Here is a 15,918-nt window from a genome sequence, read left to right as displayed (position 1 = left end):
CTGGACTGGTGTTACAAAAAGGAATATGGAAGAGAGTGGGAGATGGGACTACTATCAACATATGGAGGGATAAGTGGATTATGGCAGCACCAAATGGGAGAATAGCAACTCAGAAACATCCAGATTGTAACTTGCAAACTGTGGCAGACTTGCTGATAGAGAAGGAATGGAATAAGAAACTGATTGAGGAGACGTTCTCAGAGCAAGAAACCTCACAAATATTACAAGTGCCATTAAGTCTGTTTCATAGAAAGGATGCGGTCTATTGGAAATATTCAAAATCAGGAAATTACACTGTGAAGTCGGGATATGCAGTAGAAAAGGAAGAGGTCAATGAAAGAAACAAGGAAAGTCATGGAGAGGAAGGAACCAGCTACGCACAACATAAAGACAAAGTGTGGAAGAGCTTGTGGGGATTAAAGATGAAGCCAAAAATAAAACATTTCATATGGAGATGCCTACACAACAGCATTCCTGTAAATGTGTTGATACACAAAAGAATAGGAAGAGGCTCGCCATTATGCAAATGCTGTGGGGAGGGGGAAGAAACAGTGGAACACATGATTTTCTATTGCAATAATGCTGAACCTATATGGAAGCTGGCCCCAATACAATGGGACAGATTATTGCAATGGAGATCAAATTTCTGGAGATGGTGGGAAGGTATATTAGAGGCAAGGAGCAGACAAAGAGGTGAAGACCACATCACCTTAACAGCAAACATCATATGGCAAATTTGGAAGGCAAGGAATGCTCGACAATTTGAAGGGAAACGTGGAGAGCACAGGACCATACTAGAAAATGCAAGGAACGAATGGCTGGAGTTCCAAGAGGAGCAGGTGGAAAATGACAAAAAGCACAGGACAGGAACAAGTCACCATATGAATAACCACCAATGGAGACCACCAGACGCAGGGGTAATGAAGATAAACACCGATGCTGCGATTCCTACTAAATCAGTAGGAGCTGGATTAGGAATGATTGCAAGAGATTGTGAGGGAAACATTGTCCAAGCAAGAGGCATCAGAAAGTTTAGCAGTGCAGGTGCAGAAATGGAAGAGGCAGATGCTCTTCGACAAGGCCTGCTAATGGCTAGAGAAGCTGGCTGGCGAAGAATTGAAATGCAAACTGATTGCAAAGCAGCCATTGAGACAATATGCAAGACAGGCTTGGGTGAAACACCAATTGGCACGATCATAGAGGATATTAGACATTTGAGTGACCTGTTCCAAGACTGTACTTTTTCTTTTGTGTATAGAGATGGAAATAGAAGTGCTCATAAAATGGCACAATTTGCATCTAAACTTGTTTCCAAGGTAATTTGGAAACAAAGTTTCCCCCTGTGGCTCAAAGAGAGTATACAGGAGGATAATAGGGCTAAGGTCCCTTTATGTAACTAAAATCTTGTATTGTCAAGTTCATATATGTATAACAAGAATACCGTTTGGAAAAAAAAAAAATAGTGGGCTGTGGTTGTTTAAGCCTCAGCACCTCTCCCATTTCCTCCGGCTTCCGCAGCTTCCCCTTCCCACCACACCCCTTCCCCTCATCACCCGGGCTGCAATAAACAAGCCTACCAAGAAATGGGTCGCGTCCGCACATGGATGTGGTTGTTTATTGAGTTAGTGGCAATTTAATGGAATTTATCTATTTGGAAGGCAACTCGGCGGTAGAAAAGGGAAGCTTGAATTTATCTATTCAGTTAAGAAAAGGGAAGTTTGAATTTGGAATTTAGGAAACAAATAGAAAAGCAAAAGATCCAATTTCAAAGTGAATTTGACTGTAGGATGATTATCACGATTTGAAATTTCGCAAGCAACTAGGGATGTAATTAAATCGAATCGAACCCGAATATCGCCATACTTGAGTTTGACTCGATTTACAAGAAAGATACTCGAACTCGAACGAGTAGCATTACTAGAGCTCGAGTTCGAGTTCGATACATTACTCATAGAATTCAAACTCGACTGACATGAGTTCGAGTTAAAATGAGCCTTATCGAGCTCAAGTTAAGAAGATTTGGGGATTTCATTTTTCTTGACAAATTTTAAAAGAAAAGACATTATCGCCCTTCAAAAAAATTTCATACAACCTAAAACATTTTGTAAATTCAACCATTCTTGTGGGCACAAGGGTAATTTCATAATAATAACATATTAAAAATTAAAATTTAAAAACTCGACAAGGCTCAACGAACCTTCGAGTCTTGCTATTGGATACTCGAACTCGACTTGTTTGTCCCTATCGAGCTACTCGAATTCAATCAATCCGAGTTCGAGTCGAGTTTTTGACCAAACTGCTCACAAGTAACTCACAAGCAGCTTGGTCTAGCAGTTCGGTTCGATTACAACCGTACAGTCGACTCAATATTTAGAGATCAACTATTTTGAGCATAGCTTATGTAATCGACTTTGTTGCGGTGGTTTGTGGGTGGAAGGGAAGAAAAAGAATGGGAAAAGGAGCAAAAGAAAAAGGAAAGATAAAGAAGGGGAAAAAAGTAAAATTATATTTATGTCGTTGTCTTTTTTATTTACAACACTTACATAACTACACTAGTGAAACGTGTATTACGCTCGTCCCCAATAAATCATTAGATTTCTAGATTTCGTCAACTAGATTACTTAAATCGAACGGATTTTATAGTTTAGGGATTTAAATGTCTCACTTTGAAGTTTAAGAACTAAAGTGAAATTTCGCGTATGATTTGAGGGGAAAAAATGGAATTAACCCAAATTACTATGAAATTGATTAACATCACCAACATCAAATTACCTCACATCACCAGCGACAATAATATCGCGCGCTTAGTGGCGCTTGATCCAACTTCCAAGCAGCCATAACTTCAAATTACCCACAGTCGGAATAATAGTTAGTCCCTGGTCACTATTACTATTAGCCAGTCCATTGTACTCGAGCGCCGGCTTCTCCCAGCAGCCAGCAAAACTTCTGCAAAATGGTACAAAAAGCATGGAGAATCATCCCAAGGCCACTACTGGAGACCATCCTCAACAACCACGCCCAACATCACCGCGTGCCACAACCCCTCATTCTCCACGGTCCTCGTGGCGTTGGCAAAACCACCCTCATCCTTGAACGTACGAGAAAATATGCTCTCACTACCTTCAACTCTTATTACTCATCACAGTTGGAATTTAATGGTTTTTTTTTTTGGAGCAGGTTTGCTGGATGATTGGAATACTGGACCTCATGTAACAGGGTATGTGGACTTTGCAGAGAATATTAAAGATCAGCACCCAAAGTATGGTTGTTCATTTCCGTGGGCATCATGGTCAAATTGTCAGCCGCAGCCGGCTCTTTTGTCTCTCAGAAATCAGCTTGAAGAAAGCCTTGAGTCCATGGTTATAAGGGGTATAAAGCTGGGTAAAATTAGTTCGCATCAAATATTTACTACTATTAACAAATGGCATAATCCCACTACAGCAATTGAAAGGATTTGTGGGTTGAATGTCATTAATAGTTTAAGAATTAACTCAAAAAGGGACGTCGTGAAAAGGGATGATTCTAAGAGGAGTAAAAGGAAGGTATCTGGAGTTGCTGCTGCTAGTTCTTTGTCTAGTTTATTGAATTTGTGGGATAGGGCTGTTTTTCAGCTATCTGTTCGATTAAATGCCAAAGAGAGTTTTGGGGGGGATGTGAGCTTGGTGGAGGATTCGTATTATAGGGAAGCAATGGCTGCATTGGAATTGGCTAAGGAGGTTATAAAAGTGCAGCAAGGGTGGAGAGCTAATGCTATTAAGCATTTAAATGAGACAGGTGGCTTTTCAAGGCCTTTAGCCCATTCAGCAACTGATTGGCCTTGTTTATTGCTTGAATTATTGTCTTCTGCTGCTGAAGTAGGTTACTTTCAGGTAACTTCCAAGTAGAATGCATTTCAGTATTTTCTGTTTTGCTTCTCCTGATCAGTTTCTTGAAAGAATTTGCCGCGAAGAAAAGAAAATTGGGAATAGGAAATTGTAATAGAATGCTGTAGGTAATGGATGGTATTCATGAATGTTAGCGAGTCTATGAAACTGCTAATTAGTTAATAGAAGATATTTAATGTTTGTGTTTTATATTTGAAATTTGAGAAGCTCGAAATGCTTGTAAGATACGTCCACTATAATGGCTCTTATCCATTGCCTTTTTTGTGGGAGTTATTTTATAGGTATTTTTTTTGTCAAAATTGGTAGTCATTCATTTTTCTTACTTGGTTTTATTTTATTAATTGTAGCCAAAGCTGGTGATAAACAACATTGATGTCCTAAAGAATGCAGTTTTGACAGATGATACTACTGTGAATGCATCCATGTATCATGACAGCTTTATATGGAGGACTATAGCTCTGTGTGTGAATGAGAGATGTCTTCCTGTGATTCTTGTGACGTCAGATAGGTATAGTTTCAATCATTCCCCAACATTACTGGTTGAGAATGGTGGCTATTTGTTTGTCCTGTGCATGCTTTCTACTCCTGTTGTTTTCCTAACTGAGTTGTCATTTCTATTTGCACATTGAGTTAGCAAGCCTGCACCTCATAGTAGCACATCAGGTTTTTGAGTTCCTTTTTATCATATGTTCAACGTTATAAGCTACAAATTCATTGCTCTTGTCAAGTGCAAGATTCTATGTCCTGATTCTTCATGACTTTATTTGGAGTTTGTCAAGAACAAGATATGCCTTGTCACAAGGTAAGTTTGCTTTTTTCCTGACCTAGGGAGTTATTGGTTTAAAAATTCATAAAGCCACTCGATGTCCAGGACTAATGCCAAGCCCACTTAGCCCTTCCTAGCTTGCGGGACGCTTATGTGCTGGGTCTGCTTTAGTCCCTTATGGACAACATGTGATACCAGCTTACTGTAGATTGTTAAAAGTTTTCTTTCCCCCTGCCGATAGATAGTTCATTTATAATCTTACTTCTCTGGATGTCAGAGCACCAGAATTAGGAGATAACACAGGATTTCTGGATCATCAATTGTGGTCTTGGTCTGTACAACTACTAAAATGGCATCATCAAATTTTTTTCACTTAAAACTACAAGTCATCAAATATTCTTTATTTTACTTCAATTGTGCGGTTGATAACTTATAGGAGCAAACATACTAATTGTGCCAATTTAGTGATTTTTGAAGTGGAATGTTGATGACAGCAGATATGCATACCTTGATGTTTTCCTAGTCCTTTTACTCTATTTCATTATAACACTCTTAGAGTGCTGCCAGGTATAGTACAAGAAAAAGGAATGGCTACAAGACTAGAAAGTGAAAACTCAAATGTATTTAATAAATGTGTTCAGTTCCAACATGGATTTTGGACTTTGATGGTTATAGAGTTAAGAAACAGTTGTTTAATAACTTTTTATTTAATAGAATTTAGAATATTTACCTTGGGGGGGGGGACGGGTTGGGTGGTTTGGGGGAGGGAGTCTAAGTGAGTGGTGTCGGGTTCGAGCTCTCCCGTTTACACTAAAGAAATTTTTTTAAAAAAATTAGAAATATTTACAACTTTTGATTGCTAGTTTAACTTAAAGAGAGATTCAGAATTGTAAATCCGTTAGCTTTTCTTCTGTATGAAGTATGAACTTTTATAAGTAATTTTTTTATTAAAAGAAAGTAGTTGCATTTTTTTCACAACCCAAAGCTGAAAGAGTGTGACATCTAGTTATTCAAGAATGTGAAACTGTACCCATGTTAGATTACCTATCATAGCAGGACAGGCTAAACTATAGGCTTGTTAAAGTAGGTCCACATCCCTCGAGAGGAAGTTAGTGATCATTCTGTTGTGAAGTTCTAGAATTTTCAATCTCACTGTTCAATTTGTTCTGTATTTCAGATACCATTATTTGACTCTGTTTTATTTAATTAACTGGTAGAATTTGATCAATTCAGTGGATTTTTTTGTAATTTGAGTAATTTCTTAAAGTTTTGTACATCTTATACTTCTTTTAGTGGTGATAGTCCCTTTGTAGTTATGAATATTGCATAATGCTGATTGTGTGGATTTTCAGAAATCCTGTAACTAAATAACTCTAGAGAAGATTAGAAGTTTTAAGATTGGTAGGAGAATCAGAAGTTAGAAGTAGAATTTGGTAGTGCTGCCAGCCCATCCCTTTTTCACATGTCATTAGCAGTGTGTGATTCATGAGTCCAACCCCTCAAAATCATCCGTTTCTTGCTTGATCAAAGAGTAGTATAGAAGCATAAAATTTTTCATAATTATATCTTAAACCTTTCCATCCAACATTTACATTCTTTTTGGAGAATTACGCTTCCTAAAAGTTTAGAAGTTTCATGTTTTGTGTGACAATAGCTTATTTACATGTCTAATTTGGAAAAAATGAAACCTTTTAAACTTTTTACAATTAGAAATAATTTGTTGATGGATAAATGAATTTGATTGAAATGGCAGTGATTTAGCTTCTGTGCTAGATCTTGCACATTCCTAAGCATTGCTTGACAGTTTCCCATTCTGCTTTATAGCCAGCAACAATAAGATTAAATTCTTGCAGATCCCTTCGATCAAGTACTAAAGTTAATAAAGGTCCAACTGTTTCATTGCATGCTTAGGCTAATCCCTGGGCAAATTTGACAGGTTCTTTGGTGGTTCATAGTCTGACAAATCTTCAATGCTCTTGCTTTACTTTTTGATGGTCTATTCAAGCTTCCATTTTCATAATTTGAGAAATCCTTGGTGTAAATGGACCTTTTTGTAATAATAGGCAAAAGGTGTCAACAGGCCCTAATGAAGCTTCCCAGCCTTTTTATGCCTAATGCTAACTTTCCCCTTTATTTGAATGAATCCAAATTTTAGCTACTTTTTCATACACAAAATTTCCTTTTCTCTTTTATATATTTTTCAATTGATTAATAAAACTAAGAACACGTGATATGTGCTTGCAGCTACTACTCTTACCAAGCTTTTATTGATTATGGATTTCCAGATATTTTCATCTCTCGTGAGGTAACAGGAACTCTTTTTGTGTGTACCTGCATGTGTATTTGATGGTCCTGAATATTGTTAGAATCTTTTTTCTTGTAAATATGTATGTATAAAAATATCCATATCAATGAACAGACTGTTGGTAGTTATAGTTGGAAATCAGATGCAGTTCTTTGCAGTTTACCCAGTGATCGATCGTCTGTACTTAAGCTGTGAATTTTTCGAATATATTCTGAATATGATAGTTAAAGTGATTTGTGGTGTTCACCAATGATTATGAGTCTGGGTGATTGAGTTCATAAGAAAAATGCAGACATTTGGGTGGACTCCAGCAGAAGCCAATATGCACATGGTTGATGATTACTTTACTCAAGCTGAGGTATGATCGTGATGACTATTAGTATTTCTTCAACATGAGTTTTTAGTTGCTCTGACAATGTTGTGCACTTGTTGAAATTGCAGTGGAATTTAATTGTTGAGACCCTAGGGCCAAGTCCGCGGCACCTTTTTGAGGTTTATGCACTCAAGCTTAGTAACTATTACAATAAGTAAGTAGCAATAGTAATGCATGTAAAATTGCATGTTTCATGATATGAAATCGGTGATATTGGATTCATGGATTTTGTGGAGCGTTTTCTATTTAATTGTTTACTTATTGTTTGTCAATATTCTACTTTTATTTGTATTAATCATTTGGTACTCTGTAGATATGTTAACAACACGGTAGTTCATAAGAAATAAATCCCTCAATCTAAATGAGATCTTGATGTACATCAATAAGCTATCACCTATCTAACTGAAACAGCTATATTGTTGGACAAAGTGTTAATTTTTTTCTCACATTAATTCTAAACACTATTCCTTGTGGGATGATTATGTTTCTTTCAGTCACAATGACTTCAAAACTGTTCCTGTTTTAGTAGATCTAAAAACTCATGTAGAACTTGCAATAGTATTATGTACTTAATTTAGTTTGATATGTCTGACTTGAACATATCTCTTTTTTACCCGGTCACCTTTCCATGGCAATATAGCATGTGTCAGACAGAAAAACAAATTATGGCATTTAATTATTTAGTATCAAATGAAAGTTCATTTCCCTGGTTGATGCATGAGAGGCTGAAAGTAGACATTGGAGCTCCATATGAGTATGTTAGAAATGTTCACATTTTGATGTTTACCATTAACTTTGTTGGTTATCCAGTAAAAAGCCTCTGCCAGTGTATCTTCCCCGCCCCCCCCCCACGGCTCCCTCCTCCCCTGTAACAAAGCAGCTCATAAGTGTTTTATGTTTTTTGTTAATTTTTCTGCTCATTTTCCTACTGTAGGGTCACGGATGAGAAAGGTAGCACCTTTGAAGACATTGTGGATGCATACTTGGCATATCTGCAAGTAAGTTCCTTGATTAGCTACTGCTTTGTATGGTATTTGAAGTTCTGCTACATAAAGTTGCTAGCAATTTGGAGCCAAGTTGCTTTGATGATTTTTCTGTACGTGTTTGTGAAATAAAACTAATTCCAAACATTGATAGCCTTATGCGCCTAAGTACACTTAATTTGAGTTGCTCAACATTGTTCTTTGTCCGTGCTTTTGCATTACCTCATTTCCTCTAGGAGTTAAGAGTAGACTGCTAGAGAAATGAACTTCTGACAAAATCTTAAAAGGAAAAGTCTTCTATGGAAATTATGTTAGGCATAAGAAAATTGATCACTATATATGTGGGTGGTTCCTGCTTATTGGTTAATCATGCTTGTTTAAACAAATGTGGTCATAGGAGAAACAAATTGTTTTGATACAACGCAAGATTCTGAGAGACTAAGGATATCTTTTGAGTTGCCAACAGACATAGTGTAGTTTTGCTATGTAAGGACATTTCTTTTCTTGTTTGATTTTTGGGGATGATCTAGTCTACATAAATGTTTCTCCTCTTTCTTCCTTCTCTCCTCTCTCTTCCTTCCTGTAACACAACATCACATGCTGGATAAAGATTGAAAATTTGATCTATTATCAAATATTTTTTTATATGAAAAATAACAGGTGGCAAGCACAAATTCCTGCGTCTATGAGATGAAATCAAAGAAGAGGAAAATGTATTTGATTCTCAAAACCAGAATTTTTGTGGAAAGAATTAGAACTTTTAGTTATAACCATTATCTTGTCAAGTTCCTTAGTCCTCAGTGATAGTTTAGTGAGTTCCATGCCTTTATTACCTTCCAATTTAGTAGAATGATTTCCTGCATTGGATTCACCTAAGTAATGTGATGGTGTAATGTAAGCATCAAACTTTTCAAAATGGGTTTGCACATTTAAACTTCAAGGGGACAACTTGAATCCTAAACACTCCTAATAAGAGGTTTTATTCTAATCTCTTTAACCCTAGGAAGGGGACCTTAGCTAAAACTAATGCCCAAGCCCGAAGTAGTAATTCAAATTTGCTACTGCAAGATAATTATGACTGTCCTAGTCAAATATACTTTAACTAAAGCTATTTCTGTTGAGTAGTCAATCCAATATGATTCAGGAACAAGAGGTAACATGAACAAGTGGCCTGTACCCCTCCACCTTATAAGGCCAATTTGGCTGTAAGAACATCAGCTTTTCAGACTGGTCAGAACCATTGCTTCTAAGGAGGGATTCTTGAGTTTACTGAGTGTGGTCTTTTTGTTATCATTTTATGCCTGTACTTGCAACACTCAATATTCAAATTTCTCCCTTACATCCTAAAGTTAAACTGAAGAATTGCTCCATATATCAGCTTGGTCTTGCTTAACAAAATGAAGTTAAATTGCTGTCCTATTGAATCCAAATTAACAGAGAATTAATTGAAGCGTGTCACATTTGATGTTTGTGCCGTATGGCATCAAGATATGTGGTAATAAAGTTTTAATCTTTTGTGCCAATATTAATCTCTTCACAACTGTCACTTATTTGCAATCAGAACCCATAGCATTATCTCTGTTATGTCTTTACAGCTCAGCTACATTATTTTTGTGGTGGTACAAATTATTCTTCAAGTTAATAATCCAGTTCAACATGAACCTGCCATATCAGCTTTTACTTTGAATTTTTGTATTTCATTTGCATTACATCTGAGGGGACTATGCAGTTTGATGGTGTTGTTGAGTCTTGGCTCGTGACCAAATGAATACGGTGAAGTGACAAAAAGAAAGATATCTCTATATAGACTTGAAAAATCTTCCTCTAATGAATTTGACTACCATTGTCTTTACATGAACAAGCAAAAAAGAAAGATCTAAACAATAAGCATACAAATTTTCAAGCCCTAGACAAGGAATTGCTTTTTCTGGATATTCTCGAAGCAAGAAATAGATTTTGTGATGATGATACTAAAAATGAATATTTTCCTAAAATGTGTGATCCTTTCTCAAAAGGTGCATACTGCAGAAGAATAAAAAAAAAAAAAAACTTTCAACTGCTATAACTGTGATAGACAATTTAAGAGAGGCAATTTAAACCAAAATCATAATGAAAGTAACTCTTCTAAAACTAGGCGAAGAGTACCTGTGATACGCATGTTAGAGAGAACTTATCACCTGTTTGAACTTCAGTAATGTTGATTAAGTACATAGAGCTCTCTATAATGAGGGCAAACCATTTATGTAATTGGAAGTTCCAAAGAGACAAATTCTCTTCTTATATTAGAAAATTGTGTTAGTGCGCATGTTGCTAGCATACTATGTATAGGTGCTTTAATAATATATGTTGAACACAGCAACCTGCCTTATTATAAGGGAGAAGCCTGATGATTAATGAAAGTAGCACTTAACTGAGTTTCTTTCCTTGGATTGGAAAATATTGTGTGAGAATCATGTATTAGTTGTGTGAAGTTTAATAGTGTGCTGAACTTTAGTAGCTTCACTTTACTTAGCAGATCTTTAGATGAAAGGAGTAATCTGTTACTTTTCACTGACATATGATGACTGCATATGCTGTGTTGATTTCAAATTTTTAGGACTGTGAAAAAGGTTGTCTCTTTTAAGTGAATTTTGTCATTGAAGTAATACAGTCTCATCACAAGTAGAACTTACCTGAAGAACCACTAATGAAGCAAAACCTCAGATCAGAAAAGTAATTAGACAACAAAAAGTAGTATGTAAGATACATCTTCAGGAGATATTTTTGGTTAAATTGCCAATTATAAGTTTTGTATCCTTTTGACTTTCAAACACCTTCAACTTGTCATTTGCATAGTGGACATCCTGAATGCGTTCACTTGTGCAAAATGAAACATTCTGTACTTAAATTTTTAGCAAAAAAGAGATCATGCTAGAAGGACCAAGAAATCATAGTCCTCTAATCAATAACAATGTAATGAAAGTGCACAAGTTTTGCAATTGTTATTTTCTGGTGCTAATTAGACCACCTCATGAAGCAATGAAATAATATTTCCTCCACAAGCACTAGAAACCAGAAAATCCTTGATGTAAATAATTTGACATTAGCACACTCTTATTTGTGCTTTAGACAACTTTCGATCTAAACTGTTCATTACATTCTTTCTTCTCCTTTAGTTAACTGTAGTTGATCCTGCGATGGAAAAAGCACTTCTGCACTTGCAAAAGTTCGCATTGGATGCACAAAGTGGAAAGGTTTCAAAAGACAGATTGCGGTTTGGTGCTCCCTGGAGACATCCTCCACATACAGACGATCCTTCCATATGCCACCAGTGGGCTAAGATTCAACTGCTGGACTTTGTTCAGTCTCTAGTCAACACAGAATTTGGGGTACTCCTTTCATATTTCTCTTAGCAACTTACAATTTTTTTTAACTGCCAGTTATTATGATATTGTCCTCGTGATTCTTTTTTTAACTAAGTTTCTTGTCCCTTTTTCCATTTAACTAGTCAAGTTGAAAAACAAGAATGAGTGAATTTTTGCCATGAGGTTCTACAACTTGTATTCTCCACTTGACGGATTCCTTGATTCAATAATCAAAAGTATAGATACTTAAAGTGCAAGGAATTATATTTTCTTTATTCAAGTTGCATTAAGTTCAGAAACAAGCCAATTTTCACTTGTCTAAGCAGATTTTTCTTGAATGCGTGATGGCATGGTTTTTATTTTGATGTGATGGGGAATTATGAATGCTGCCTCTAGCATTGCTTTTGTTTAGAGAATAATGTATTGAATCAGATAAATGCAGCAGTTCTGCAATGCATTTCCAAATGCAATAATAGAGATCAGAATATGTTTTAACTAATTGTTTCATGAAATGATAAAAAAGTAAATAAACAAAAAATTTTGTGACCTTCAGTTAACCTATCAGGTACCAGTTACTAAATGTCTGTTTACCTTTTATATCCACATGTCCAGGTAATGTGTCTGAAGTGATATAGATGTAGGACGAATTTATGTTCTTTAGGAGCATGAGTGTTACCTCGAAAGAGCAATGAGAATTGTCTTAGAATAGAAGATGTAAAAAATCTGAAAGAGATGTAAAAGATGAGATCAGTTTTGTAGGTGAACAGCTAGGATAAAAAGCTGACATCAAGGGTGAGACGAAGAACAAGCATTTTATTTTTATCTCTAGAGTACTTAGAAGAGAGTAAAATATGTAAAGTCACCCTGGGCGCCATCTAGGAGCTTGGTCATCATTTGAATCCATGTGTCATTCATTCTCACTAAATTTCTACCTGTAGTAGTTGAGTTCCTTAGCCCCTGTAAGTGCTCTATTACAACTTTGTAGTGGAAGATTGTATGTAGCCATATGTTGTCTTTACTGTTAAGTAAACAAATGTTATCTTCCAATTTGGCTATTTGTTGTCCTTCCAAAAAGATAAATTATTTGGATGATTGTGTAATTGCACGTGTTTGTAATTCAGAGTCAAAAAGTCAATCCTGAAAGTTACATGGCATGACTAAAGAATGTAGTTGAACCTTCTCACTAAATGGCATGACTAAAGAACATAGTTGAACCTTCTCACTAAATGGGTATAGTTTTCTGACTCTGGTCTCTGGCTGACTATAAGATTCTTGGACTTGTACATAGCCATTGATCCCTGGATAAAGCCCAACTAGCATTCTCCCAAAGGTCTTTCTTCAGTTGCATCAGAAATTGATGCAGAAGGTCCAACTTATGTGCTGAAGTAAGCATGTACAGATTTCTACCCTTTGAGCTTCTTAACTAGTATCCATTGATGCATCACTGGTGCCGAAATGCCGAAATTCAGCAAGAGAAACCTAAAATTCACCAATTTTGTTGCATGAATTGGTACTAGTAAAAAATCTGGATCAGTATGAGTAACCTGGTATGTTCCCAGTTTGCTCTGACAAATGTTGTCTACCAGTCTCAACAACATTGCCTTCCAATTTTGCTGTGTGTTTTCCTCCAGACGAATCCATGCAGCCTTAATAAATGTTTTGTTGGTCCTGAAATTTGTAAGCATTTGACTGAAGACGTTTGATGTCACATTTCCTTCATTAAATGTTTACCATGTATATATGCCAGTGGATTTCTTCCAAAAGCACACATTCATATTGTGAAATTCATCGCAGGCCATTGCCCTAGCTCAGAAGTTTTCTGTCTCATCTTTAGACTTTCCAACACTTTTGCTTTGCTGTCATGTACTGCAGGTTAACTATCTAGCCGACTGTAGTCTGGAGATCTTGGATGATCCTTCAGCTGTTGCCTTGTTAGAGGTACTTATTTGATGTTCAATTTTTTTTTTTTTTTGTAATGTTCGTTTCTTCATAAATTTCTTCTTTATGAAGAACGTGGGATTGCTTATTGGTATGTTCATATTTTCATTACCAAAGAGCATTTGCCACATTATATTCCCTATTGATTTGTTCACCTATCTTGCTTCCATTCAACTATTGATCTAGACCTCTTCAATTCAGAATTCATTAGGCATTTATTAATATTTCGGAATTAATTGGTAGTTGTGCTATTATAATTTTATCTATTGCAATATAACCTTCAATTTATATTCTCTCATTGTTTGACGGTGTAACTCAAATTTGAAGTTGACTAAATTGATTAGTCAAAGGATTTAGGCAACTACAAAAATATGGTCGTCTCTTTCTCTCTCTCTCTCTCTCTCTCAGTTTACAGGTTTATTTTCTTTCCTAGGTTGGTTTGCTTTATGCCCAACGTGACCCTTCATTCATTCGCCCCATAACACGTGGTATCCAGAGATGCCTTGCGAGATGGTAAGAGGTGGTTGTGTCTTGCCACAACTTTAGAAGCATCAAAGAAGCATTTCATAACTTACTAGTAATTTGCAGGCTTGTTCAGCAGCGGCTGCAAATGAATTTTAAGCAATCTGTTGAGTTCCTTTGGCAAGGAAGTGTAAGGGGACGCAGTTATCGCCATTTGATGTTGCAAATACGCTAAAACATGGATATGACAGGTGCTTGTTTTCTTCTGGTAATAAAGTTATACTTTGTACATTACTTGGTGCTTGGACCTCTATGTTTATGAATTGCATAGGCCTGATTATGTGGTTAACCATAGATTTATAGTAGTCATTCTTAGCGACCAAAGCTAGCACTTCTCTATTTCTTGGTGAGGCAAAAAGCAAAAATAATAACTCAAGACAATTTGTCAAGTCCCAGGTTAGTACCTGAAGTTTCTTTTTTAAACTTCCCAGGCCCTGTTCAAGCTATGTTAACACAGACTCTCCTCCCAATCCCAGAGCACCTGTTTCAACATGACACAACTCAGGTGCCGGATAAATGTCTGAAATGGTCAGACTCCGTTGGGTGCATTAAATAATGTTTGAGGCTTATGGCTGCATCAACTGCTATTCACCACTGTTGTTGATGTTGGAGGGGAAGAACTAATCTACAGTTTGTTGAGATTGGAAGAGGATGGAGGACCAATTGAACTAAAAGTGATGTGCTAGCATGGATTCTACTATTAAATCTGTCTACTGATGGGAATATGGCATCTGTGGTGATGAAATTGATTGCACGATGCCTCACTAGGGGGTTTTGGAGGGTTCAATTCATGTAATCAATGAGTTCATCAATGAGACATGATGAGATGCTACCCGGAAAGAGGGGAAGATGAAGATTTTTTTTTTTTTTTGGGGGAAAAGATGCAGAGGATAATTTAAAATTGAGGAATATTAATAGCTCAACCTTAGAGTAGCAGTTGGACTTGATGTACTAGATGGGGCAATCCATGGAGAAGAGTACAAGGTTTTGCAGAGTAGCCTGCTGGTGAATCATTGGATACGCAAAATACATACATTTTTCTTTCTAGTTGCCATTGGATTATTATCAGAATCCTTGTCAATTCTAGGTTACTAGCGGAATTCCCATCTCATCCTGTAGAAGAATTTATCCAATGGCATATGAGAAAGATCTTCCAGGTATAGCTGCCTCTGCAGGTGCAAGTGAATATTTGTAGAAATACAGATATGAAGCCGAAGAGGCAAATGATTGTAGAAATTGCAGACGGCTTTCCAACTGGACATCATATTACCGTACTTGAAGACCAGCAAGAAATACCGCCAATCACATTAACGGCACTGGACCACGAACAATTCAACAATAAGAACCAAATAATTTAACAATCATAGGCATATTCTAAGATTTTGACGGATGAGGTTCCCCTTGAAATAGACAAAAACTACTATACAATACTTTGAATGGTGTTACCAAATAAAAATCCCCATCATACGGACGAACAATTGATCCTTGAAAAAAGGCGGAAAATGAAAGCGTGAAATTGAGAGAGAAGTTAATTTTGACCAGTAACTATGCTAAAGTAAAGAAAACTGTCAAAAAATTAGGGATTAATAACAATTTATCTTCATGCCGTGTACCTCAGTTCTCAATTTATGTTGTAGTAAAGAAAAATGTAAAAAATTTAGAGATTAATTACAATTTATCTTGACGGCCTGCCACTATATATGAGTTGTTGGTCATTTTGAGCTGTAGGTCATCATCATAGTTTATAATATTTGGTGGAGTGGGAGGTCAAGGGTTCAGCCGTCTGGACCTACCACTATACTA

General features: G+C 36.4%; 1 protein-coding gene across 1 annotated transcript; it reads left to right on the top strand.

Moving 5' to 3' along the window:
* Window positions 1-2,931: 2,931 nt before the first annotated feature.
* Window positions 2,932-15,379, top strand: LOC113760588. The gene is made up of 12 exons (XM_027303228.1): window positions 2,932-3,095; window positions 3,178-3,869; window positions 4,232-4,392; window positions 6,895-6,955; window positions 7,248-7,313; window positions 7,397-7,482; window positions 8,263-8,326; window positions 11,467-11,679; window positions 13,528-13,593; window positions 14,027-14,106; window positions 14,182-14,306; window positions 14,547-15,379. The coding sequence occupies exons 1-11, from the start codon at window positions 2,954-2,956 to the stop codon at window positions 14,288-14,290; spliced, it is 1,740 nt and encodes a 579-aa protein (XP_027159029.1). The 5' UTR covers window positions 2,932-2,953; the 3' UTR covers window positions 14,291-14,306; window positions 14,547-15,379.
* Window positions 15,380-15,918: the final 539 nt, after the last annotated feature.

This window comes from Coffea eugenioides, chromosome 2 (assembly GCF_003713205.1).
Source record: "Coffea eugenioides isolate CCC68of chromosome 2, Ceug_1.0, whole genome shotgun sequence".
NCBI classification, from domain to species: domain Eukaryota; kingdom Viridiplantae; phylum Streptophyta; class Magnoliopsida; order Gentianales; family Rubiaceae; genus Coffea; species Coffea eugenioides.
This window is presented reverse-complemented; position numbering and strand designations above follow the sequence as displayed.

Coding starts and splice junctions, on each gene's coding strand:
- LOC113760588 (XM_027303228.1), top strand. CDS start 2,954: ATGGTACAAAAAGCATGGAGAATCATCCCAAGGCCACTACTGGAGACC. Junction 3,870..4,231: donor CTGAAGTAGGTTACTTTCAG/GTAACTTCCAAG, acceptor TATTAATTGTAG/CCAAAGCTGGTGATAAACAA. Junction 7,314..7,396: donor ATTACTTTACTCAAGCTGAG/GTATGATCGTGA, acceptor TTGAAATTGCAG/TGGAATTTAATTGTTGAGAC.